The sequence below is a fragment of the Antechinus flavipes genome, chromosome 4, assembly GCF_016432865.1.
Source record: "Antechinus flavipes isolate AdamAnt ecotype Samford, QLD, Australia chromosome 4, AdamAnt_v2, whole genome shotgun sequence".
NCBI classification, from domain to species: domain Eukaryota; kingdom Metazoa; phylum Chordata; class Mammalia; order Dasyuromorphia; family Dasyuridae; genus Antechinus; species Antechinus flavipes.
Genome location: NC_067401.1, coordinates 464,294,502 through 464,320,934, shown reverse-complemented (window position 1 = coordinate 464,320,934; position 26,433 = coordinate 464,294,502). Strand labels below are relative to the sequence as shown.

At 43.8% G+C, this 26,433-nt stretch overlaps 1 protein-coding gene across 11 annotated transcripts in view; it reads right to left on the bottom strand.

Moving 5' to 3' along the window:
• Positions 1 to 26,433, bottom strand: part of DOCK7 (dedicator of cytokinesis 7) — a 160,097-nt gene that overhangs the window by 59,363 nt on the left and 74,301 nt on the right. For 10 of the 11 annotated variants that reach the window (XM_051999529.1, XM_051999531.1, XM_051999532.1 and 7 more), the window contains exons 15-18: positions 13,285 to 13,402; positions 6,216 to 6,286; positions 2,041 to 2,179; positions 1,434 to 1,535 (exon numbers count right to left, since the gene is read on the bottom strand). In XM_051999529.1, coding sequence (XP_051855489.1) covers positions 1,434 to 1,535; positions 2,041 to 2,179; positions 6,216 to 6,286; positions 13,285 to 13,402 — 430 coding nt within the window. Of the gene's footprint in view, positions 1 to 1,433; positions 1,536 to 2,040; positions 2,180 to 6,215; positions 6,287 to 13,284; positions 13,403 to 26,433 lie in introns of those variants that run through there. The other variant, XM_051999539.1, reaches the window with a different exon arrangement.

Sequence of the window (26,433 nt, the reverse complement as noted above, 5' to 3'; positions counted from 1 at the left end):
CATCTAGGGGAGGGGATGAAGGGAAGGATGGGAAAAGTTGCAACAGAAGTGTTTGCAAAAGTCAGTGTTGGAAAATTACCCGTGCATATGTTTTGTCAATAAAAATCTATAATAATAATAAAAAAAATGAATGTTGAAAATTACTTTCCATGTATTTTGGAAAAGTAAAATACTACTGTGGAAAAAAAAAGCACCACGTACTGGAGACAAGTATCCATTAGGCACCTGTAGTGTACCAGGTGCTGTGCTAAGCCCTTTACAAATGTTATCCCACTGCATCCTCCCAGCAAGGTGGGTCTAGAAGGGAGTGCTCTGATTCTGCCCTCTCTACTGAGGGGCAAAGATGAGCCTTCTCCCTTCTTGGCAGAGGGGAGCAAGCTCTGCAGGTGCAGAGATGGTATGCACACAGCATCAGAACTGACAGATGGATTAAGTTTTGCTGAACTCTTTTTTCCTTTTTAAAAAACAATTTAGTTCTTCACATACTAAGTAGAGAATGAGGGGAAAGGACATAAAAACAAAAAGGAGCAAAGGAAATTTCCCAAGATGAGCTCCACGTTGCCAACTGATTCGCTTTCCTCTCTGGAAGCGTCTGTTGGGTCAGAAGCGGGCACTGATTTGTCTCGCCATTTTAATGAGGAGGAAGTGTCTAAGAGGAGGCAGGCCAAAGCCTCGCGCCCCGCTTCTGATGTCCTCAGCCTGCCTTTCGAGAGCTGCCTTAGCCCAAATGAAGAATGTGTTTTCCATTTAAGGTTCTTTTGGTGAAGTACATGTTAGATGAGAAACTCAGGACTAAAAGAAAAGGAAGCTAGGAATTCGTTTCATGCAAAGGGATGTTCCCTGGAAATTAGGTTTCATAACCAATTATTTTATCGTTACCCATTTTCATTACGATTTATTTTGATTTTGGGTCAATCGCCAAAAGCTTTAAGCTCTTTGGCCCTTCCCACTTTTAGCTGACTCAGAAAGACGCAGACACGTAGGAGCTTGTGACACTTTTCTGAAGTGAACAGTCCTCCCACTTCTATGCTTCTCCCTGGTCAGAGTTTTCACAGACTGTCCACGACACCAGCCCGTGGCCCCGCAGCCCTGGCCAGCACAAAGTTTCAGAGGAAAAGCTTTCAGGATGAACCGAATGGCCGACCCAGGCCCCTCAGCCAGGGCAGCCGGCTCTCTGCCCAGCTTCCCTGTGCAGGGAAGGCCACAGAAACTCACTGAGATTGCCTGCCCGGGCAGAAAGGGGAAGGTTGTCACCCTAAGGAGCGGAGAAGTCCTCACACAAATGAAATCACACGCCCTCAGAGAATGACGTATCATTTGTTTCAGAATACGGCCTCCTTCAGCAAACAGCCAAACAGAAAACTGTCCATATATCCTGTAGATTTTTACTTCTTTCTTAACGTCTTTAGTTTATGGACATGAGAGATACTGACCTCAGGAGAGAGCACCGAGTAGGCCTGGGGTGGCTTTTCCAAGGAGACGGGCAAGCAAAACTGACCAGTCTTCAACCGCCCATTCTGAAGCATCGGGATCCACTTTAAAGGAAACGTTCTCTTAAATATCAGTCTATATTAGAATATATTTATATTTATACGACAGAGTATTATCTAGCACAAAGGAGATCTGTCTTGGCCTGACCCTAAAAAATTTTATTTAATGAAAACCCAAAATGATAGTTCTAAAATGGCTTCTCACAGGTGAGGAGCCTAGAATACGGTGGTTATAGATATAAGACTCATGACCTTGAAAAAAAGGAATCTTTTCTTCCTGAAAACATTATTATATCCAGTAATATATTTGCACCAAGTAATAGCTTAGATTTCATAATTCTTTTTTTTTTTTTTTCCCTGAGGCAATTGGGGCTAAGTGACTTGCCCCGGGTCACACAGCTAGGAAGTGTTAAGGCCAGATTTGAACTCAGGTCCTCCTGACTTCAGAGCTGGTGCTCTATTCACTGCTCCACCTAGCTGCTCTGATTTCATAATTCTTAATGCATAATACTTCTTCCTGGGTGGTAATTACTAGACAGAATGCACTTACTGTATAGCCGACGGGCGTCTCAAGCGGGGTATTTTGTTTCTGCTGACAGCTCACGTGATAGAAAGTAAAAAGCAGATGATGGTGATCAGTTAAGGTGGCAGGAAGTTTAACTTTAATTTCTTCATGGAAATCTGGGGATCTTAAAAGACAAACAGAGAAGCCTCCATTAGAAGTCAGCAACACAGAATAAATGCAATGTCTATTTCAAAGTCACTCCTGGTTATTCATATCATTTATAACAGTATTTCTATTTATATGTTGATCTTGACACAATCAAAGGACACAAAAGGAAAGACACTTTCTTATACACAGATATTTCACTCCTAAATTTTATTTTTATAGTGTTTGAACTTCTGAAAATTAAAAAAAACCAAAACACTACGATTTTAAAAGTATTCCTTAATATTCCTTTCAGAAAGAGTTTGGGGAAAGACATTTTTACCTAAAAGCAGCTTGGGTGAGGTGTGCTGTACATTCTTTTTTCTTCTGGAAGATAAGAGGCACTGTCGTCCCACGATTACTGTAAACTAATTCCTTCTTCTACAATGAACAGTTAAAACACCACAAACCCATCAGCTCTGAGGTCCTCACAGCTTAGTCTTGCTCCCAGTTGCTACAATAATCACCAACTTTCCTGCTAAGCTGCTATGGTGACTGGCCCGGGATTCTGTGTCTGAGAGGAGCAGCTTGGGATAGTTTTGAGCTTTGTTGACCTCCATGACTGTTAAGACTTCAGAATTTGGAGCAGATGCTGAACATCATAGACCTCACGTCCATGATCACTTCACTCTTTCGCTTCAGGGTTCACAGATAAAATAAGACTACTGTGGACTCAAGCAAGATTTCTGGTCCTAATTGATCAATACCCATCATGCTCCTACACAGGAAGAAGAGCCTCTTGTTCTGATCTTACCAAGACTTATTCCCTCTGGTTTCCGATGCTTCCATACTAGAATTGAACTGGGAAGAAACATCCCTTGAGTAATTCACTAGCTAGCGCCTTTAAAGGCCTCCCTGGCCTAGAACATCTTTTCTTCCAAACTGGCATTCTCCCACTCCAGATATCCCTCAACCTTTGCTTCCTCCACTCCGGCTCCCAAATTGCTCAGCATTCATGGAAAATGGTCATGTATTCAAACTGAGCACACCTGCCACAGTCTACTGAAATTCTCACTGGCCAACCATGAGTTGGCCACCATTCAAAATTCATGTCCACAAAGCTTTACTTATGAAGCACCCAGTAGGTAATGGACATTGTTAAGAGAAAAATCAACCAAACAACCAAGAACTGGCCCTCACTTTATGAATCCTTCTATTCTATCTATTATTATTATGACATTAATTAATTATTATAATAATATAATATTATCTATTATTCTATCTATTCTATTCTATTAATTCTTCTATTCTAATCCTTCTATCCACTTTCTCACAAGGTTCTAAACATTTTCCTCTCTTTTCCACCCATCTCTGGCTTGGGACCTTATCATGTACCAGCAGCAACCTGCACCCTTGGTCCCCCAGAGGACATCCCTCCATTCTAGCTGCAGGGCAGCCCCAAAACTAGATGCTGGAGATCCCACTTCCAAGACTTTGTTCCAATCATCTTGTCTTGTATATTCACTTTCTCACTCTGTGCTGTCTCCTTCCCGGACTTATAAATAAGCTCAAATCTAACGAAGCTCTCCCTTGACCTTCCTATATCACTGAATTTTTCATTCTATCTTTCTAACTCTGCACCTGATGTCTTTACTGTTGCATCTTGTAATATGGTTTCTGACCTTGCTCCTCTCCTCCCTCTGCTAATCACTATATTCACTGGCCTTTTGTTAGTTTTTATGTGCCTTATCTTTTGACTAACACAACCTCAAAGATCAACTAAGACATGGATCCTAGTCTTATAATAAAGAGAGGTTATCGGTCAGAGAAAAAAGACTATTTCTTATTAGGAAAAATCAAAAAAAGAACTTGTTGTCTCTGAGATGGGCCTGCAAGTATGGGCAGAATCCTCATAATTTAGGCAGAAAAACAGCAGAGGCAGGATATTCCAACACCTACTTAAAAAAAGAACCAAGACATGGCCCACTTGAGCTCAAACATGGGAGACAGAGAAGGTAGGGCAGGAAGGATAGAGCAGGGACCAGGCAATGCAAACTCTCCAATGTCAGGTGAAGGATTTTGGACTTTACTAAAAAAGAAGAGAATCTGTAAAAGTTGTTCCATTATGGACCGGTGTAAAAGCTGTAACCTGGAAAGACTAGTCTGACCACAATCCACTGGACAGACTAAGTAAGAAAACTATGGAAGAGTGAGTGAGTTGAGAGAAGAGGCAGGGGGGCCAGAGTTGGGATGGTGGCAGTGGGAAGGGAAAGGTGGCCATGGAGATCTGAGCCACAGAGGTGGTGGAACGGGCAAGTCCTTCTGCCCACGAATGGGGACAAAGGAAACGAGAATACCACAAAGTAACTGGTGGAATGAAGGTAAAATGAACCGAAATCTCAAAGACGTATCTCAAGCTGCTGGCACAGAAAGAGATGGAGAACATGAAACACACCTCCCTCGAGCTGCTTTTAGGAAAAGATGGTCTTTCCCTCCTTTCTGAAAGATCTACTGAGGAATACTTTTTAACCATTTTGAGAAAGGTTTTCACTGATAGGGCTGCAGGACACACTGCGATGGCTCGGTGACTCAGTGGTTAAGAGTGGTTAGATAAGTTCAAATCCTGGCTGTGTGATGATCCTGGTGGAGTCACTCTGGCTTAACTATAAAATAGGGATAATAATAGCACTGACTTCCCGGGATTGCTGTGAGGGCCAAAGGAAAACTCTGTTTTTACAAGAAGCCTTTCTCTATTCCTCGTAATGCTTCTTAGTGCCTTCCTTTTGTTTATTATTTCTAAAACATCCCGTTAAGGGCTGATTTCTACACTATTATTCACACTATCAGACCGAGCTCCTTAAAGACAGGGAATGCCTTCTGCCTTTCTTTGTATCCTGGAGCTCAGCTCAGTGCCTGGCACACAGTAGGTGCATAATCAATATTTGTTGACTATTTGTAAAGTGCTTTGCAAACCTGCAAGCATTACGTAAATGTATGCACTGGTGGGAGGCCGCTTGGCTCGGGAAGGCAGAAGACAGACTAGCACTGGGCCCAAGAGAATGAGCACAAGGACAGAAGGGATTTAGTGGCACAGAGATCCAGGAGAGCAGAGGGAGGGAGCCGTCAGGAGAGAAGGGGAGGGGCTGGGGAGGATGTCCATCGGGGGACAGGAGAGAGAAAGGACTGCAGCTGTGGAATCGCACAGGGCATGTGCCTTCGGTCTGGGAAAGGGAAGATCTGAGCTCTGAGAAGGAAGAGAGAGCATGGAGGAGCCCAAAGAAGAGAGTCGGGGGATGAGAGCATGGAGGGTTTCCACAGGGAAAACACGGGAGCTGGAAGAGTCTAGGGATTATCGGGCTCACACTGGGAACTGAAGGTCACGTTCTTCTGGAAGACATGATGTGGGATGACAACAGAGAAAAGAAAGATTAGGAAAAGTCCATTAGTATCCAGTGGTTCTGCTGCTCCCCCAAAGCAGAGATTGACAGAAGCAGAGGTGAACCCAGGGAGGGCAGGAACTGAGCAACAGACTCTGAGATGGGCGGGAATGGAGTCCAATTCACCATCTGACAAGTGAGGAAACTTAGGCAAAGTTGCCAAGGTTACAAAGCTGGGCAGTGTCAGAGGCAGCTCTTTCTGACTCCAAGGTCACCACTCTATCCAATGCACCACACAGTCGCTTGGAGGGAGAAAAGACCTTAAAAGCTGAGACACATGGGATGTGATAAATCTGACAGGCCGTTAACCACAGATGGATAAAAGATATGATCACAGCATCCAAGGTCCGGCTAAGGTCAGACAATTTGGACGTGGAGGGGACCTGGTAAGCACAATGTTATCTCCTCCAGCAATGCTCGGCCACCAGAGAGTGGGGGATTCAAAACTGCCGTGTGGGAAAAAAGGGAATCAGTGGGTACCTACGGGAGGGAAATCACAAGCATGACATCAACTTTCTAGAATCTGGCACATTCAATGAAGCACAACATACAGAAAACACAGGGAAGGCTGGATAATCATGTTAATGAGGAAGTACTTGGGAAGAAGGGGACTTTGAGAGAAAGCATCTGAATTTGTACCTGTTGTGATACACTACAGCTGTGTAGGCTTCCTTTGAAAATTCTGAACAGCTGGATTTGCCAAAGATCACCTGGAACGAATAACAATGGGCAGTTGAAATTGTGTCATCACAAAGCGGAACGTTTCACGGCTACGCGGGAGAGGCTCGCCGGGTCGTGGCTGCCGGGCCCGCAGCCTCGTCGTCAACACGAGAACATCGGACCGACTTACGAAACCTCGTCATCAGCTCACGTTCCTCCAAGTGGCCGTTCCCGGGCAATTTAAATGGCCACCAAAAATCCTTCGAGTCTTATTGCAATCTAATGAGGGGCAAGAAACTACTTCATCTTTTCTTCACTTTAGATTTCATTATGAAAGTAAGCTTTAATTTGTGTAACCAGATACGTAGGTTTGACTAGAAAGCCCATTCCAATGCCGTGACTCGAAACGCCGAGTGTGCCCTCATTTTGAGACAAATGTGCCCTGTTTTGGTGAGGTAACACCGAGGGTTACTGAGCCTACATAAGTGTGATTTTGAGTAAATTATGAATAAACCGGTGAGATAATAAAGGACAAGAAAGTTTCTGTGTGGAGCCCTTTAAGTACGAAGGTGGCCATCTGCGAGGGAAGAGAATCAGCTTAAAGAGCAGGGAATGCTGAGGCAGAAGGCCAGCCCGTCACCACTCACAGGCCACAGCCCATCAGGCCTGACTGCATCCAGGAGTGGGATTCGAGTCATGGAACTTTGCCGGTCCATTTCCTGGTCTACAAAAGGAAGGACGGGGCAGACGGCCTCTCGGGGTACCAGTCCAAAGTTCCCCTGCTAATTCCCACCCCTGCTAATGATGCACCCTGGGCAACGCGAGCAATCTGACTTGTACGTCTAAGTGCAGGTAACCTGAGAACTGAATGAGCAGCCAAGCCCTCTCTGGAGGGCAGCAGGCGGGATATCAGCACATCGTGAGGGGGGTGCGCACCGAGATCGGCTGGCCACGTTCCTGTGTGTCCCCATGACATCGGCAGTCAGCCAGGCGAGCTCTGTCTGGTGCCCGTGAGCCAGTGGGGAAGTGCCCGGGCAAGCACTAGGTGGAGAAGCGGCCGCTCTGTGCGGGTTCTGGGGACAGACTTCAGCCTCTCTGTAAACCCATGACCACTTACCTCCCCTGGAAGCCATGTGAATCAATAAACTATCCTGTCATGGGCTACAGAAGGAAAGGAAGCCACCAAGCACCGACACCAAAAGAGGGCAGGGACCTCGGGAGCGTCCAGCCAAGGGGAAGAGAGGGGACTGGGGGAGCCGGCCGCTGATCCTGCCTCCCTCATGGCTCCTAGGTTGGGAGCAGACACAACACACGACAACCCCACAGAATATACTTCCCCCCCAAAAGCCACATGCCTCCTATTTTACAGATGAGGAAACTGTGTCAGGGAGAGGGGATAGTGATGCTACTAAGAGGCAGAACCTCCAGAAAATGGAGTTCACACTCAGAGGGAGAACTCGCACTTGTATATATTTTCACCGGCACAAAAATAATATTCCATCCAAAAACAGGAACATAACTTAAACATAATTAGAGTGCGGTTAAATGGTTCTTCTGCGCATGCCTGCTTGGCAGGAAAATGGTGAACATGTCCAGGCTCACCACACCATGATCACACATGAAGGCAATCCTGAATGAATTTCTCTCCATCTTTCACCTTTAATATTTGCAAGATTACACATAATCTAGATATTATCTATAACAATATAGACTTCCTAACCCTGGAACTCTCAACATTTTCCAAATTAGTTAAGCAAACAGCAAAGTGATATGGATTTGAGGCACTAAAATAAATAACATTTCCAGACACAGGTCTTGCACATGAAGGTGTGGAATGGTTCCTACTCCTGCCTGTGGCTCTTTCTCTAGGAGAGTCTGTCCAGCTTGGAGCTGTCAGCCCCTGCTTCTCTAACCCTCAGCCTTCTACTTCAGTAGCGTGAAGGAACATCTGGCCTGGGCAGATGAGACAGGCTCAACAGCTGGCCAGAGTGAAAAGCAGCTTCTGAGCACAGACTACTTTCTCAAGCCTTTCCCATTCATTCATTCATTCATTGAATCTCTACTGACTGCTTCTAATGTGCCAAGCTGGGGGATCCAAAGCTCAAGACAATAGAGTTCCTGTCCCCCAGAGACCAGAAGCAGTGCAGAAATGGGAAGCAAAAGGGGAAGGGGAGAAGATGGAAATGAGGCAGATTAGGATAGAATGTCCCAAAGAGAGAACAGGGTTAAATGAAACTTGGTTACCTGGCACCCTGGCAAGAAAGGAGGTGCTGACCCTAGAGCTGACCCTCTTAATTCAGTTCCACAAACACTGAATAACCTTCTAGATGGTATGGGGCCAGGCTATAAGAGCCAAAAAGAACTAACCCAGGCCTCAAAGCTTCCACTCGTGTGCGAGGACACAAATAGATTAAAAAAAAAAAAAAAGCCAGGTCTGAACCCAAAAGAGGTAAAATGACTGACAAGAAAGAGAGCCTGGGACACTGGCATGAGGAAGGTGCTTGCACACCTGAGATTTGGGGGAACCATTGTGTAAGTTCTGTGCACAGGCATGGGACGCTGTAATTGAGGGGCAGCAAACAGGTTGGTGTGAAGAGGAAGGAGAGTACATGAGGGACAAAAGGGAGAAAATAAGATAGAGAATAAGCATTTATTAAGTGTCTACTGTATGCAAGACATACTGAGTACTTCACATCTTAGCCTCATGACAACTAGCACTCATAGGTACTATTTTTATCCCCATTTCATAGATAAAAAAAATTGAGGCAGAAAACAATGAAATGGCCCGCTCATTGTCAACAACTAGGAAGTGTATGCAGTCACATTTGAACTTGGGACTCTCATAACTCCAGGCCCAGCACTCCATCCACAACATTACTTATATATTTATAATATCTTATATTTATTACAATACAAACACATTTAAATTAAAATAATTATATAAATAGTGAAGTAGTGGATAAAATAGTTGGCCTGAAGACAGAAGACTCATTTTTTTTGAAGTCAAACACTTACAAGCTGTGTGAGTTGACAAATCACTTAACCCTGTTTGCCTCAGTCTTCTCATTTATAAAATGAGCTGGAGAATGAAATGGCAATGACTCCAATATCTCTACCAGGAAAACCCCAAGTGGAGTTACATAGATTGGAACACACCTAAAAAAGAACTCACTAGCAAATATTTATTTCTTATTTTCTTATTGGGAAATAATAAGAAATCAGACAAGAACAGTAAATGGAAGCTAGAATGTTAAGGGCTTTAAATATTAGGTTGGGGGTCATAATTTTATCCTAGAGATAAAGGAAACCATGAAAGATTTTGGGCAGTGACATTATCAGGAATGTACTTTGGGCAGAGATGGAAGAAACAGAAAAGTAGAAAGATGGAAAGGCTATTGCTAAAGCCTGTCATCTTCACTTGTGCAGCATCTCCGGTCAGTTTCACCTATGCAGCACCCCTGGTCAGTTTCACCCATGTAGCATCCTTGGTCTTTTTCATCTCTACAGCATCTCTGGTCAGTTTCATCCCTGCAGCATTCTTGACTGGTTTCACCTGGGCAGCATCTCTGGTTAGTTTCATTCTTGCAGCATTCCTGGTCAGTTTCACTTGTGTAGCATCTCTGGTTAGTTTCATTCTTGCAGCATTCCTGGTCAGTTTCACTTGTGTAGCATCTCTGGTTAGTTGCATCCCTGCAGCACCTCTGTTCAGTTTCACCTCTGAAGCATCTCTTAATTATGCCCCTTTCCTCCTCTGACACTGCCATTCCCCTGGTACAAACCCTCATTCGTTAACAGTTGGACTACTGCTATAGCTTCTGGGGTCGGTCTGCTCCAAGGCTCTCCTGCTCCAGGACATCGTCCACTCGATCATTAAAAGCTTCAGGTTGACCACGTCACCCCGCCCCTACTCAATAAGCTTCAGTGGCTTCAGTAGCAGTCTGGCATTCCAAGTCCTCCTCCTGTCTTTCCAGTCTTTTTACACTTCATTCAATCTACACTCTTAGACTGTGCCACTGGTCTCCTCTTCATCAATCAAGCTCCTTCAGCTCTTGACTCTGGGCATTTTCTCTGGTGTCTCCCCTGCCTGGAATGCCCTCTCTGCTTTGTTCTGACTACTAACCTCTCTGTCTTCCTTTAAGTCTCACCTGAAATCCCACCTTCTCAAGGAAGGTTTCCCCAATTCTTCTTAAACCTAGTAGTCTTCCTCTATTAATTATTTCCTATTAATTCTGTATATAATTTGTTCTGTAGATAATTGTGTGCATGTTGTCTCCTCCATTAGAATGGAAGCTTATTGCCTCTTTTTGTATACCGTGTGTTTAGCAGTATCTAACATATAGGAGGTGCTTAATAAATGTTGCCTGAAAGACTGAAATAGGGAAACCAGTGACAAGACAAGTAATTAGGTCTGAATTAGGATAGAGTGTAGAAAAGAGATTATAGAGGGAGCTTTGACAATACTTGGTCATTGATTGCATACGAAAGGGAAGAGGGTAAGATCAGGAAGAGATCCAGGGTTTCTACAAGATCACTGGTATCAAAAGAGCAATAATCATTATATTTTCATAGTTTTAGGATTTACAACATCTTTTATATGCATCATGCAATTGTTCTTTGGGAACATGTGACAAAATGGGGGCAACTGTCATCACCACAATGAAATTGAAACCCAGCACCCTACTCCTGCTCTGTACTGCCCTAAAAGGAAGAGATCTGAGGAAAAGATAGGTGGAGATCTGGTAGGTGACTACCAGATATTTAGTCTTTGGTGTGGGCCTGAAATTCCAGGAAAGAAAGTCCAGGCGGGTAGAAAATATAGGAGCAACATGGGACTTTATTGCAGGAGACAGTATAGAAAGAGCAGAGGTAGAAAGAGTGGTAGAGGGAGAGGGAAAGAGAGAGGGAAATGGAGAGGGAGAGAGGGAGAGAGAGAGAGAGAATGTGTAGAAATAGTGGAAGGAAGAGAGGGGAAGAGAGAAAAGTGGAAGTCCCAGGACAGAGATATGGAGACCAGTCACAGCAAAGGAGACTCCCAAGGAGCTTCCAGACAGGGAAGGAGAAGGGCATCAGAAGCTCCCTTGTGGGACAACAAGTCATCAGTCGGAACATTTAAGGGAAAACAGTCCAAGGACATGAAACTCAAATCGACAGATTAGGGGAGCCAGGATGACGTGCTGAAGGGTGAAGGGTAAGTTTCTGAGGAGCCAAATACCCAGAGGCTCAAGGGGAAGAGCTAGCTGGGGGAAGTATGAGGACCATGGGCCTCCAAGTCTGAGACAGGGGAGACAGCTCCCTGGCAGTGAGGCTCTCCTAAAGATCAGGTCACACTAATCTGTAGGAAGCCCACTCAGAGTATCTGGGAACCTCCCTGAGGGGCTTCCCAGGCTCCCAGGCATGAGCAGAGAAGACAGATGAGGATGTGAACCCAGAACCAAAAAGTGCTGAGAATGAACACTTCCCCAAGATTAGATGGAAGTGAGCTTCTCATGCTCCCTCCCTTTCAAAATGTAAAAGCACACACCAAGAAATTATGACCACTCAGCAAAAGGGTCCATTTCCTGTCAGCCTTGGGCAAGCGTGAATCCCCCTTCTATGGTGACGGCACCAGATATTCACTCTGAGGGTGACAGAGGCCTTTCTGAAGATTCACTCACTTAAAGCTTTCTCTTTTACAAAGGAGCTCACAGACTTACAAACCCCCTCCATGGAAGTAGAAGTATGATTATTCCCATTTTCCAGATGAATCAATTTAAGTTCAAAACAGTTAAAAAGTCACACAACTAGTGAGTGACAAACAGCAGGAGACCTTGAACCCAGCTCTCATTGTCCCCATCCTCCTGGTTGAAAAGGCTTCTCTGCCGACTGCCCACAGGCCGACACCTTCTGCACTGGGGCTGTTGCCACGGTTATTCCCTCTTCCCATGGAACTCCTCCCCGATGCCAAAAAGATTGTTCTCCTCCAGCACTCATGAACTTTTTTGGCTCCCATACACCAAGAACCCTCAGGAATACCTTGATTGGTGAACAAATGGAACCACCATTTGTCTACATGTTTCACATGTAAATGTTTAACAACCACCCCCTTTCCACCCCTTCTGCCCCATGTTTAAATTTAATCTGCAATACTGTCATTTTCTCCATGATTTTCTTCAGTCTGGACAATCAAGAAAACCAACATGTGCCAGTTTCTAGGATGTAAATGCTCCCACTGAAAATCAGACAGCCAGGAGCCGGTAAGGCTGGCTCCGGCATGCCCGTTTGGATAAGCCTTTCCTTCATGACCGAGTGCCAGTGGAACCCCAGAATCACGGGCTTTCAGCTTTTCAAGGACCTCAGATGACATTTGGTCCAGTATCACAGAATGTCTCACTGTGGCCTCAGAGGCTATCTGGGCCAAAGGACAGGCGACCAAGGACTCTCTCTAAGACAAAACCAATGTGAGGCCATTCCAGATCTCCCTGAAAAGCCTCAGTGGAGGGATGACCATTCCTCTATCTCTGGCCATAGCCTATGGCCTCATCTACTGCTCTATTCCTTACCCAGCATCCTTCAGTTCAGGCAAATAGAATCTGTCATTCCTAAATGTGCCCCTCACTTGGCGACCCCCCACCTCTGTTCCATTTGGGAATGCTCTCCCACTCTAACTCCCTTGACTGACCCTCTCCCTGCACAGTCTCAAGTCCTTCCCAATGTTCCTAGCTTACCCTTCGAGGGCACTAATAAGAGGCTGGTCTAATGGGCTCATGGCTACAATTAACTGCAGATAACTTCTCTCCCCAACTATTATAAACCCCTTGGGTAAGACGCCATCTACCATGGTCATCGCTGTATTTCCCTGCAGCATGTAGACCAGTCGATAAATATTTGTTGAATGAATGAATATTTAACTTGGTTTGGAAATAGACATGTCTAGATCCACACAAAAAGTTCTCTACTTCAACATTTGTGATGGATAATTTCAGTTTGAGTTTTTGGGCTCCTATCCAAGTGTGAGAAAACAAAACCACAGCTAGATAGCAGAGGAGGGCAAACAAAACCCACTCCTTACCGGCATAGCATTGCTGGGATCCTCTCCATACATGAACTGGACTTTTACAGTAATGTTTCTGGCAGAACCTTGCCGGTTGGCAAAATTGAGGCTTTGAGGGTACACGTAGAGGAGATTTCTGTGAAGGCAATGGTGCAAAAGACTGTGAGTTTTCACACAAAGAAAAAAAAATCACCAAGCTCCCTTAAAAAAAAATGACTTGAATAATTATAAATCAAAATGAGCAGGGATTCCTATACCAGTTTGAAGTTTAAGAGATGATTATGATTCCAACTAATACCATCTAGTAGTAAATGCTGATTTCTTAGAGTTATTTCTAGATCATTGCAAGTTCTTCAAAATGAATTTTCCCAAAGATCCTACTTATAAGATATACCATTAACTAATAATGAATAACTTCATAGGAAAAGATGATAACTTATCCCTTGAGCGATTAAAGTCTCATTTTCATTACCTTATTACAATGGGTTAAAAAAACCCAACAGTCAAACCCAGAAATCTGAGGCTGGAAAGTAGAAGTTTCCAAATGATAAGGACCTAGGTCATTAAAGGCATTTCTGATTTCTGCAGCAATATTTCAAATAATGTTACTTGTTACTTAGACAATGTTACTTGTTGCTAATGTTACTTGTTGCTTAGACAATGTTACTTGTTACTTAGATAATGTTACTTGTTGCTTAGACAATGTTAGTTGTTATTTAGATAATGCTACTTGTTGCTTAGACAATGTTAGTTGTTATTTAGACAATGTTACTTGTTACTTAGATAATGTTACTTGTTGCTTAGACAATGTTAGTTGTAATTTAGACAATGCTACTTGTTGCTTAGACAATGTTAGTTGTTATTTAGACAATGTTACTTGTTGCTAATGTTACTTGTTGCTCAGACAATGTTACTTGTTACTTAGATAATGTTACTTGTTGCTTAGACAATGTTAGTTGTTATTTAGACAATGTTACTTGTTGCTAATGTTACTTGTTGCTCAGACAATGTTACTTGTTACTTAGATAATGTTACTTGTTGCTTAGACAATGTTAGTTGTTACTTAGGCAATGTTACTTATGTTGTAATAATACATGTTATCTATTGTCAATAAAACAATTTTATAGATCCTAAGATCACAACTGAATCTAGGAATCTAGGAATGGAAGGGGAGAAGTCATTGGAGAAGTGCCATCACTCATTCTGAGAGGAGACAACCAAAAAGGAGCTGTATTGAGTTCAAGCGTCCCATCAAACCAGAGTCCTCAGCAATCGGGGTCAGGGTGGCTGTTCTACCTCCGTTCCAAGGACACAGAAGGGAGGGCTAGCATCAGAGACAAGGAAGCCAAGATTCAGAGAAGGGACAATGGTCCTAAAAGGTCATGGTCAGTCAGTGAGGAGTCGACACCCAGCCAGGCGCACACAGCCACCTTCCGCCCCCACAGAGGAGGAGCTTCTTGCTGTCCAAGGACAAATTGAATTCCGCTGTTTTCTCGTGGAGGGGGACTCTAGGTGGCAGCTGCTGGGGAAAGGGGAGAAGGGTCTTTCTCTCCATCCCCCTCTCATGCCCAGAAGGGACAGAGCGTGTACATGCAGCAGCTCAATGGAGGATACTGGGGAAAACCGGCACTGACCATTGGATAAAAAGCCCATGGGAAGGACCCAGACTGAACCCTCTAAAGGGGAGAGATTTTAGAAGCAGAGGCGAAAACAAGGGTGTGGATGTGGAGAGACCCAGGCCGGAGCCACGAGAGAGGGATCGGAGAGCACGAGAAGAGCAATAATGGTGCTCTCCACCACTCTTTGTGCCCACATGGGAGGGAACCAGAGACTTTCAGGGACATGCCTGGGCCAGGCTAAGGAGCCTGCCAGTCACTCCAGGGATGGCAACTCTTCAGAAGCTCCAGGAGCATCAAGCCCACCCAGGAGGGCCACTGGTGCATCCTCTCATAATCTTTGAGATGGTAAGCCCTGGGAAGACAGAGCTATCTTTTTATTCTTATCTGTATCCCCAAGGCTTGGAACACTGTAGGCACTTAGTAAATGTTTATTAGATTGATGAGCTTAATTGAGGGAGCAAAATTGCTACAGGTTGGGGACTGAGGTTCTCAGTGGAACCATTTGTTAGCAGAAATCCACTTAACTTTGGATTCACAAACTCCCTCTGGCCTCCGGTGTGTACAAGAGCAGTGCCGTCAGGGGCGCTCTGCTGTGCCTCTGTGTGTTCTCACTCCCCATTTATCCCGTCCCGAGCTTGTTTGTGCATAATGGCTGGTGTGTTCTGATGCCCCCAATCAGAACAAGAGCAGTCTGAAAATATGGACTATTCTCACCTTCCTTTGTATCCCCAGCAATTAACACAGTGCCCAGCATACAGTAGGTGGTTAATAAATGCTCAGTAGCTGACAGTCCATAAGAACAAAAGCAATAATTTAGATAATATCAACAAGTTTCCACATTTTTTTTGATTTAAGAATTTTTAAAAGCTTCTAAAAGCTAATAGCTGTTTTCATTAAACTTCACTCAATTACAGCTTTGAAATAACCCAGGATTTTCATATCATTAAATATTAATATAATGCTCTTTAAAAAAATCAATGTTTTTCCTGGGTTTTTTCCTAGTTCAACAGCACCAGAGAGCCCAGCTTCAAATTCAAGCTCTGACACTTAGGAGTTTTGCGACCTAAAGACAATCCCATATACTGAGTCTCAGTTTCCTCACTAATATGGGAATAAGAATATTTCTGCTACCTTTCCCCCTTCCAATGACTACAGATGCTGAATCTTGAAGTGAAATACACACACACGCGCACGCGCGCACAGGTACACGTGTGTGTGTGTGTGTGTGTGTGTGTGTGTGTGTGTGTTACAATGTTTCTCAGGCACATTAGAAACTTGGATGACATTGGCTTCCTTAACATAAAAGACCAGACGATTTTTCCAGAACTACCATGAAACAATCCCATGACCTTTGTTTATAGGCCCAGAACTCGGAGCACAAATGGCCTGGGGACCCTCTCCCTGACTCACACAGCGTTCCAGACCTGGCTCAGCCTGGCAGGGAGCAGATCCGCCCAGGACCGGTGTTTGTCAGCCCACCTGGCCGGGGAGCCGAGGCTGTGCCGTGCCAGATCCGTCCAGGGTTAAGCTGCCAGAATGTGGGCAGTTTGTGATTTTCACTCACCCTTTCACGCTGTGCCTCCTTTAAGCCCTTGGCCCCCCAAGAGAGGCAACCCCTCTTCTGCAGCCTTTCTGCTCATCAGTCCTGTCTGTGGCATCAGAGTCCAGTCATGGGGCCTGCTGGCCGTAACTCACAGCAGCTTCTCATCTAATACCTCTCTGCCTGCAGCTCTCTCTCTTGACCTCTATCACTTGGGATCCCCAGCTTCCTTGTAGTCTCGGCTCAAGTCTCAGCTTCCCCAGGATATCTTTCCTGCCTTCACCCGCTTATTGTGTCTTTTACCCAAATCCTTTTGAATTTACTTAAGATCCAGTTCTAACTACGGACAGAGAGACGCGACCTCTTCAGATGTCTCCTGGTACTTGGGCCTGTGCCTGCCCTTGACAATTATGTCACACACATTGTAACATCACTATCTGTGTCCTTGTCATGCGCTCAAGGCAGTGCAATAGTCAGGACGCTAACCTTCCCATCCTATCTTTCACACCGACCAGCTGTAGGACCACAGGTGAAGTCACCCCCTCATTCAGCTTCTGTGGGAAATGCAGAATGTGTCACTAATTTGCTTACTATATCCTACTGAGTCTTGATAATAATCATAATAGTCAAAACAAGCCACTAGGGAGTTCACTAAAACCCCCAGATCTTTTTCAGGCAAACTGCTGTGTGATCCCCAGCTCCCCATTTTACACCTGAAGAACTGGCCTTTTAAAATCAAAGATAAACCTTTTCCGTGTTGCCCTGGTAACAATGCCAGCTCACCTGATCCACATCCATTCTTAGCGAGCATCTGCCATGTGAGCAATCCCTCCCAACTCCATGCCTTCAGCACACTGACAAAGTATCTCCATGCCCTTATCCAAATCACAGGTAGATAAACAGATATTGTTTGCACTTTAGTCCCTTGCTGTGCCATTGAGCACACTTCAAACCTTTTACCCCAAGAACCTTGCACACAGAGGTGCTGGATAAATGCTGAATAAATAAATAATGGCATGGGTATGCATTCTAAAGGCACAGGTCTTCCCTCACATGTTTAACTATTTTTCTCAGTCTTTATTTCTAGTGACAAAAATTAGCCGGTTGAGGTACGTAACTGGCCAAGATTATATAGTTGTAAAGACAAAATGTCTCACTGAAATGGTCATCCTCCTGATGCAGACAGAGGTTTAACATAATTGTACACGTGTAACTTATATTGGATTTCTTGCCATGTTGAAGAGGCGGGATGGAAGGAAGGAAGGGAGAAAACAAATTTGGAAATGAATATAGAATGTTGGAAACTTCCTTTACCTGTAATTGGGGAAAAAAATACTGTAAAAGGGAGGGGGAAGAAGAAACCATCGTCCTCAACAATACAGAAAATATATTTCTCCATTTGTGTAGAAATTTGTGTATGAACAGACAGACAAAGAATAAAAAAAACCTATTGGTTATTGTTTATTTCTGGGTTGCGAAACTGAGTGAGAATGAAAATGAGATAGAGACCACAACACGGACAAGACTTAATTCATCATTATTTCATTAAGTGAATAGTGATGACCTCTCCTATTACTCTTCATCGTGCCATTAGTCATTATTTATAGGGACCAATGAGATCATAGCTTCTCAAACATATCCCAAGTCCCACGTTCTAAATCTATACGTCAGTAATCTTTTTCTGAAGGAAATCAAAGCAATCACTACCCATTTGATCATCTATTAAGTAAACAAAAAACCCTCATTCTTCTAGTTTATTAGTAAAGACAAAATACTATGGGAATCATGGCGGGGACATAATGGGCAGATATGAACCTACAGGAATAAGAGGAGGAGGCGCATAGTGACTCTAGGTTTTTCTGCAATCAGCCTCAGAACTTAATGATAGAAACCGTTCTTCTCATTCTCTTTTCAGCTTTCCTATATTGCATAAGGCTCAGCTAGCTATAAACATTAAGTTAAAGAATTTTTATTTAGACAAAAAGTACAATTTAAATGACAGAAAATTCAAATGCTCTTAGACAACAAAACCGATGCAAAATCAATGAAATATGAAGAAAAACTCACAACTTGGGACAAATCTTGACATAAAGTTTCACTGCTGAAAATGTAGCATCCGAAACATATGATGGATCGATGCAGAAAACACAGAACTACTCCCTTAAGAGGTGAGCTGTTAAATGATAGGAACAGCTTTCAGCCACTTTCTGAAGCAGAAAAAGTGGGATTCCAAAGGGAGACCATTAATTGTAGGATGGATAAATAATGTGTGATGCAAGAAGCACCGAACAGGAGAAATTCACAATACCTCATGAAGAGTTCAGTGAACAGATGTGAGGGAGGGGGCAGAAACAGGAGGAAAATACACCGGCCAAAAAGATGGGGAGACATAAATGAAGGTGTCCCTCGCAATCAACAGCTCAGAGCACCGGGGGGGAGCATCCTGACCTTGCCTCCCTTCTCTCTGGGGAGAGGCGGCAGGAGAAGGGACACAAGTTCCACTTGCAGATTAACTGTGGATCCCAGCTTTTATTTTTGCTGCCACTGTCAGGACAGAGTTTACCAAAAGGGGAAGCAGGATTGGAAGGGAAACGGGCTGATAAAAATGAATCACTAATTAAGTGTCTGAGTCGCATATTCTGGGTGTGCCTTGCTAGACAGTATTTATCAATGGCAGCCTCTTGGATGGAGGACTTTTATAAATACTTCCTTCCAGGGGGCAGCTAAGTGGCACAGTAGATAGATCATCACCCCTGAAGACAGGAGGATCTGAGTTCAAATCCAGCCTCAGACACTCAGACATAGACTAGCTGTGTGACCCTAGGCAAGTCACTTAAGCCCAATTGCCTACAGGAAAAAAAAAAACTTGCTTCCAGGAGGTCAGTGCCCAGCATGCCTTACCCTTTGAGCTGCCCTTCACCCTATGCACCCTTAGCATGCCATCTGCCCTTCTGCAGAGCCCTGGGTTTTACGCTGGTAGCCCTGCAATTGACCCCTCAGTGGAAACCTATTCAGGGGATGACTGTGATTTCTAAAGACTATGTCTTTCTGAGAAAATAGAGGGAGTGAGATCTGGTTTCTTTTTAAATCATATTATAATTCACGTTTGTAGATTTCTAGTGGAAAAGTACTTTGCAGCAGTTTAATCAGACCTTTTCAATGAGTATTGGAGGCTACACAAGGAACGTGTTACTCAACACAGAGATTTATAAGCCAAAAAAAAAAAAAAAAAAAAAAAAAAAAAAAAGAGGGATGCTAGAAAACAAAAAGAAATGAAATCAGCAGCAATATTTCCTGTGCTATATTAGGAAACCTCACCTTCACGGGATTTCACAATCACCAACCCCTGAACAACCAAGGGAGGATAAAGGACTTTGCTTTTCTGCTATTTCAAACAAGGATAAAAAGTATCCAAATATTTTAAAGGTCTGAGAGCTCTGGGTTGTTCTGAGGCTTCCAAAGTTAAGAATCGTCTTTTAACTTGCTCTCTAAATCTCCTAGTTTTCTTGAAAGTGGACATTTTTAGTGACTGGCTATTCTCTAAGATCATTCATTATAACAGTTTTATTTGGATAGAGAGAAGTTCAAGGAAAACAGAAATTCTGTTTCCCTCAGCAAATGGTGTAAGTCAAACAGAAGAAATTTAAAAAGACAAATGCAAAGAATACTTAAAATACCACTTTTATCCAACTTTCCCACCCTGAAACTCTTTTTCTAGCTTTTGCTAAATTGATAAATGACTTCCTTTGAGAAGCCCATCAGATATCAGAGGTAATTCCTGTCGAGAAAATAAAAGGCTAGAGTGTTCGCAGGAAGATGTGGATGCAGGGTGCTGATAGTCCTAAAGCACCATCTTGCTCGGACCATGTGAGGAATAAAATGTTCAGTTGGAAACTCCCCAGTTTAGGGAAGAAATACATTTTTTAAGTTGGAGAATGTGCAGAGAAGGGCACAAAACAGGGGCAAAGACCCAGGTTACAAAGTAGGAATGTTCAGCCCCAAGGAGAGAATAGGACTGTCATCTTCAAACATCTCAAGCTCTGTGCTGAGGTGGAAGGCTTACGTGGGTACTGTTTGGTTCGAAGGCAGAACCCGGGATAAGGAACAAATGATGTAAAGAGCTCATTTAAGTTTAAATCATTGGAGGGAAACACTTCCCAACAATTTCCTTGGCATTCAAGGTCTTGAAGCAGAAGTTCTAACAGGCTACAGGCTGGACTAGATGGCCATGACTTCCCTCCCGATTTACACCCCACACGCAAGCCCAGCAGATGTGCTCACTCACTCTGGGATCCGCTCACATGTGTGTCTGCGACTAAAGGGCCTTGACATGGGACAGAGCGAGTGGTTCCAAGCAGGGCATCCTGTCCAAGCAGCCCGCTTCTGGGAAATGGCTTCTATTATAGTAATACAAACATCTACCCTTGGTCTTACAAACTGAAATCTCTTTAAAACTAAAAGCCCTGAGCCCTTGGATCTATATCAATTTCCACTTCCCAAAATGGTGGCTGGAAAGGCAGATCACACAGCAGGCTACCATTAGGACCACTTTCTCTGTGGTGGAGGTCAGAACACACGGCCCTTCTCTTCCATGTGAGTTGACAGCAGCCACTGCTTCTGCCAAAGGTAAAAGAGGATTAAGGAAGGGAGCCTTCAGGAGCAGAATTCCGGAGCTTGTCCTTCTGTCTCACACCTGGACTTTCCAGCGCAGGCCCAGGGAGGCCCTTCTGACCCTAACCAAGTGCTGAATGGGCACACCCAGGCCAGGGCCTACCAAGTTTCATTGCCTTCTACAATCCATGGTTACAGGGACAGCCTCGCATCCTCTGCCCTCAGTACCCAGTCTATACTTCCCCCAAATCCATGTGGGTGGCTGCTTCCATGTCCCCTGGATCTAGAATGTCTTCCTTTACTCTCTTCACCTAAACATTCTCCAAAATTCAAATATATCCAACGAATCCTTTACGGAGCTCTTTGATTAAATACACAATATTTAATGGGTGACAAAGAGCTATACAACCATTTTCAAACAACAAAGACTTATTAAACCCTACTATGTGTCAAGCACTATGATAGGTGATGAAAATATAAGAAGTTAAACAGCCCCTATATCATCAGGAAGCTTTTGTCCTATGGTGAGAAATAACACGGACACATAGGTCTCAATAAACATGAATATGAATCCCATAAAGCAGTCAGATCATTTGAATTTATACTGAATATTTCTATTGGGCCCGGAACATATTTTAATATAACTTCAAATAGTGCAGACTATAGCTTGGGAATCCCTTATTTGCAATAATTGGGACCTGGCTGGATACAGAAAATAGCCACAAGTACCTACAAAATGGTTCCAGAAACAGAGGAGGCCTCCACATCTGAGAGGATTCAGATGCACCCCGTGATTATCATTTGAACCTCCCAACAACCTTATCCCATAAAGCATCACATATAAGTTTATCCTTTCCCATTCGGCAGGTGAAGGTTAAACGATTTCTTAATGACCCAACAAGTAGCCACAAGAAGCACAGTATGTTCCCTAAACGTCTAATTGAGCTGCAAAGCTATTTCTGCTCCCACAGGCTGACAGATCCTTGGGCTGGAAAGGAGCTCAGGGATCATCTTGTCCAAGGGGGAACTGAACAGAATCCCCAATGTGAAGTCATCCAGCTCCAGCCAGGGACTTTCAGTAATCAGCAGTTCACAGCTTCCTGAGGGAACAACCCCTCTCCAACACATTCCCCTGGAACTTCATACATTGCTCTCCTTTGTACCTGTCCAAAGCACTTGGCATTCATCAGTCTATACCATCATCCATTATCTATGAGTGGGTTTTATTTACAGAATAAAATGGGGCCACATCCCATCAGCTCCTAATTCAGAGCTTTGTACAAAGTAGATGATTTAAAAAAAAAAATGTTCCTCGATCCGGAGGGTAATTTCAGACAGCCCTGGAGAGACTTACATGAACTGAGGCTGAGTGAAATGAGCAGAACCAGGAGATCATTATATACCTCAACAACAATACTACATGATGATCAATTCTGATGGACGTGGCTCTTTTCAACAATGAAATTGATTGAGGCCAATTCCAATGATCTTGTGATGGAGAAAGCCATTTGTACCCAGAGAGAGGACTGTGGGAACTGAGAGTGGATCACAACAGCATTTTCATTCTTCTTGTTGTTTGCTTGCATCTTATTTTCTTTCTCATTTTCTTTCTTTTTTGATCTGATTGTTTCTTGTGCAGCAAGATAATTGTATCAATTCATATGCATATGCTGGATTTAACATATATGTTTACCATTTTAAACATATATTGGATTGCTTGCTATCTAGGGGAGAGGGTAGGGGGAAGGGAAGGAAAAATTGAAATACAAAGTTTTGCAAGGCTTTAGCAACATTCTAAAATGCATCATTAAAGAACTGACTCATGATCATCTGGAAAAGAAAGACATTATCTCCCCAAATCACTATGGCTCCATCAAGAACAGAATGTGCCAGATTCATCTGATTTCCTCTTTCAGCAAAGTTGCAAGACTGGTAGTTCAAGGGAACGCTAGAAATAAATATTAAATGGGTTTTAGAAAAGCATTCAATAGAAAAAAATATATCTCCTGGCTCTCTTGTGGACAACTTGGAGATGTGGACTTATACGCTGCTACCAGTGGAGCGCTCCAGCTCTCACTGAAGCCCAAAAACAGAATGGTCGCTGTCAGTGTGGAAGGAGGTCTCCAAAGCAAAGCCCCAGAGATCTGTCCCCACTTCACTCTGCGTTGTTTAACAGTTACGTAAATGGCATGCCTCGCAAATTTGTTGATGATACAAGGCTGGGCTGTTTGTAGTGGTTAGAAGCTGGAAAATGAATGGATGCCCATCAATTGGAGAATGGTTGAGTAATATTATTGTTCTGTAAGGAATGACCAGCAGGATGAATACAGAGAGGACTGGCGAGACTGACATGAACTGATGCTGAGTGAAATGAGCAGAACCAGGAGATCATTATATACCTCAACAACGATACTGTTTGAGGATATATTCTGATGGAAGTAGATCTCTTCGATAAAGAGAGCTAATTCAGTTTCAATTGATCAAGGATGGACAGAAGCAGCTACACCCAAAGAAAGAACACTGGGAAACAAATGTGAACTATTTGCATTTCTGTTTTTCTTCCTGGGTTATTTTTACCTTCTGAATCCAATTCTCTCTGTTCAACAAGAGAACTGTTTGAATCTGCACACATATATTGTATCTAGGATATACTGTAACCTATTTAACATGTAAAGGACTGCTTGCCATCTCGGGGAGGGGGTAAAGGGACGAAGGGGAAAAATCGGAACAGAAGTGAGTGCAAGGGATAATGCTGTAAAAAATTACCATGGCATGGGTTCTGTCAACAAAAAGTTATTTAAAAAAAAAAAAAAAGATGATACAAGGCTGGGAAGAACAGCTACCACACAATATGACAGTTAATATTTAAAATTATCTTGACAGTCTAGAATATTGAGTCAGCTCTAATATGATGAAACTTAACTGAGATAAACAAAGTTTTATGTAGGAGTTCAAAAAATCAATTTTGCACGTCTGAGACAGAGAAAGTACAGCCAGACAACAACATCCAGGAGAAAGCACGGCTGGAAAAGATCTGGTGTTTTAGCAAACTAGAAGGCCGAAATGAGTTGACCTCACGATATGGCAATCAAGAAAGTTATAGAATTAAGATAAGTCAAGAGTCTGAGTTAGAATGACAAAACCCTCCTGATGGGGACATTGTGCTCCAGATCTAGGCAATGTTTCAGGAAGAACATGCATAAATAAGAGAGGACCCAGGGGAGGGCAATGGGATGATGAAGAACTGGGATTTCACACCAAGGAACAGGGATATCTTAGCTGAGTGAAGAGGAGATGTAGAGAAGTAGTTAAAATTGTCATCAATTATCTGAAGGGTTAGTAGGCAGAATTCTTCTCTTGTTCTTAGAGAGTTAGAGATAGGGATAATGGGTAGAGACTAAAAATAGACAAACCAAATTTGATTTTAGATATTAAACAATTAAAGATATTCCAAAAAGGAATGGGCTGCCTTTGGAGGTACCTAGGTTCCTTCTTATGGCAGGTGTTCAAATAAAGTCTGATGCCTTCTCAGAGATGCTGAAGATGACATTCTTGTTTGGGGTCAGATCAGCTCAAACCGCCTCTCAAATCTCTTCCAAATCTGAAACTCTGTGCTACAGTTAACCCAAGAGCCTACGGCCCCCGAGAGCCCACATGGCCCAAGAAGCAGTGAGTTTACCTAACCAGAAGTCAGATAATCATGGGTAGACTCACAGTTTCTGGCTCTGGGGAGTTGGGAATTTTTTGGCCATAGTCTTTCTAAGGCTCAGTTTTAACATAAAATGAACAATGGGATCAGTTCTGCTTCTAGAATTCTCCAGAGACTAAAATTAACTGAGATAAAAAGTGAAAGTCCTTTAAAAATTGTAAATTATGGAAATCTAATATACAAATTAAGACAAAGACTGCAGTTGGGTGAAATAATTTAACAAGGCATGTATGTCTTTGTACATACATGTACAATGGTATATTCTTTGCAAATATCAATCCCAGGAGCATAAACTGAAATATCAGATTTTTACCCTGGGGTCTTCCTCTAGTTCATGAACACCTGGATATGCCCTTGTTAAGTCCCCTCAGGAAATCCTTTCTCCTCCTCCCCTCCTGTGACCCCTTCTCTTCCTCTCTCAGTGAAGATCACAAAATACCAAAGCGTCAATTGCAGCAGAAACGATCAATATGCCCATAACTGACTGTCTGCTTTGGAAGTCACTGTTTCCCCTGGTTTGGTGTTGCTTTTCTCTGGCTCTTCCTCATCTGAAGAGGATCAGAATTCACGCAGGGTGAGTGACCGAACAAAGCATTTGCCAGGTGCCACGCGCTGGTAAGCGCGGAGGAGGCAGAGACAGGACAGCGGCTCTGGGTCTCAAGGTGCCAGGGTTCTAAGGGCAGCAAGGAGAAAGAAGGACCACGTTGGGTAAATGTGAGAGGAGTGTGGAACAGAGCAGCATGGAAGAAGGGAAGGGCCCAGATAAAGCCACAGAGAGAAAAGGCCGATCCGGGGGTCCGGCAAAGCCTGTGCAGATGGCAGATTTCAACATATTTGCATGTGCTTTGTCTTAAAGGAAGAACTCCGTAGAGCAGTTAGCGACCACATGTCTCCTAGAGGATTCCTGTCCAGGTCAAGGAAGGCGGACTTTTCTATTGTGTTTCAAGCCACAGCAGCGATCTCGTACAAACAGAAATCAGCTTCCTCGTGTGGCTGGTTTTCCCTGGAGCTGGAGAGGAGCTACAGGGTCCAGCCTCTCCCCTCTGCTGGGACCCTCTGGATGTCTACCCATTTCCACTTTCAGCCTCATGCTGTGCCCACGGGAGCCTCTTGGCCAAGGAGCGGCACCTCCCTGCTGGTGACATCAGAGACCAGCACCGAACCAAGCAGGGCTGGCACTTGAGCCCCGGGCACTCTTCTGCAGAGCACGGATGTCCTCCTCACGGGCCAAGGAAGAAGTCCCTGGCGTTGCAGGAATGTGAAAAGGGCAGAGGGAAGGGAACACGACAGCGTCACGCCCAATGACACCGTCCCCCAGGATGGCAGGGGCTGCTCTACCTCTTCCCCACCCAATAGGCCCTGGAAACTGCAGGTTAGGTTACAAGTGGTGGGTCTGGTGGCTCTTGGGGTTTTGAAAACTGAAATCCCTCCTTGGGAAAGGCCTATTCCTCTTGACCAATGGTCCGTCTCCCTCAGCTATGAAAACCTCTTTATGGCAATAGTGTCATGGTCTTACTATAAATGAAACCCTCCTAACCACTAAATAATTTTTAAAATCTCAACATTTCCAAAAGCACAGATCTACACCTAAGTTTTATCCATGACTCTCTCAATGTCAACCGCATTCTATTGTCAGAGAGATGAAACGGCCCATTTCTGCTTCATAATTTACTTGAATATCATCCTAA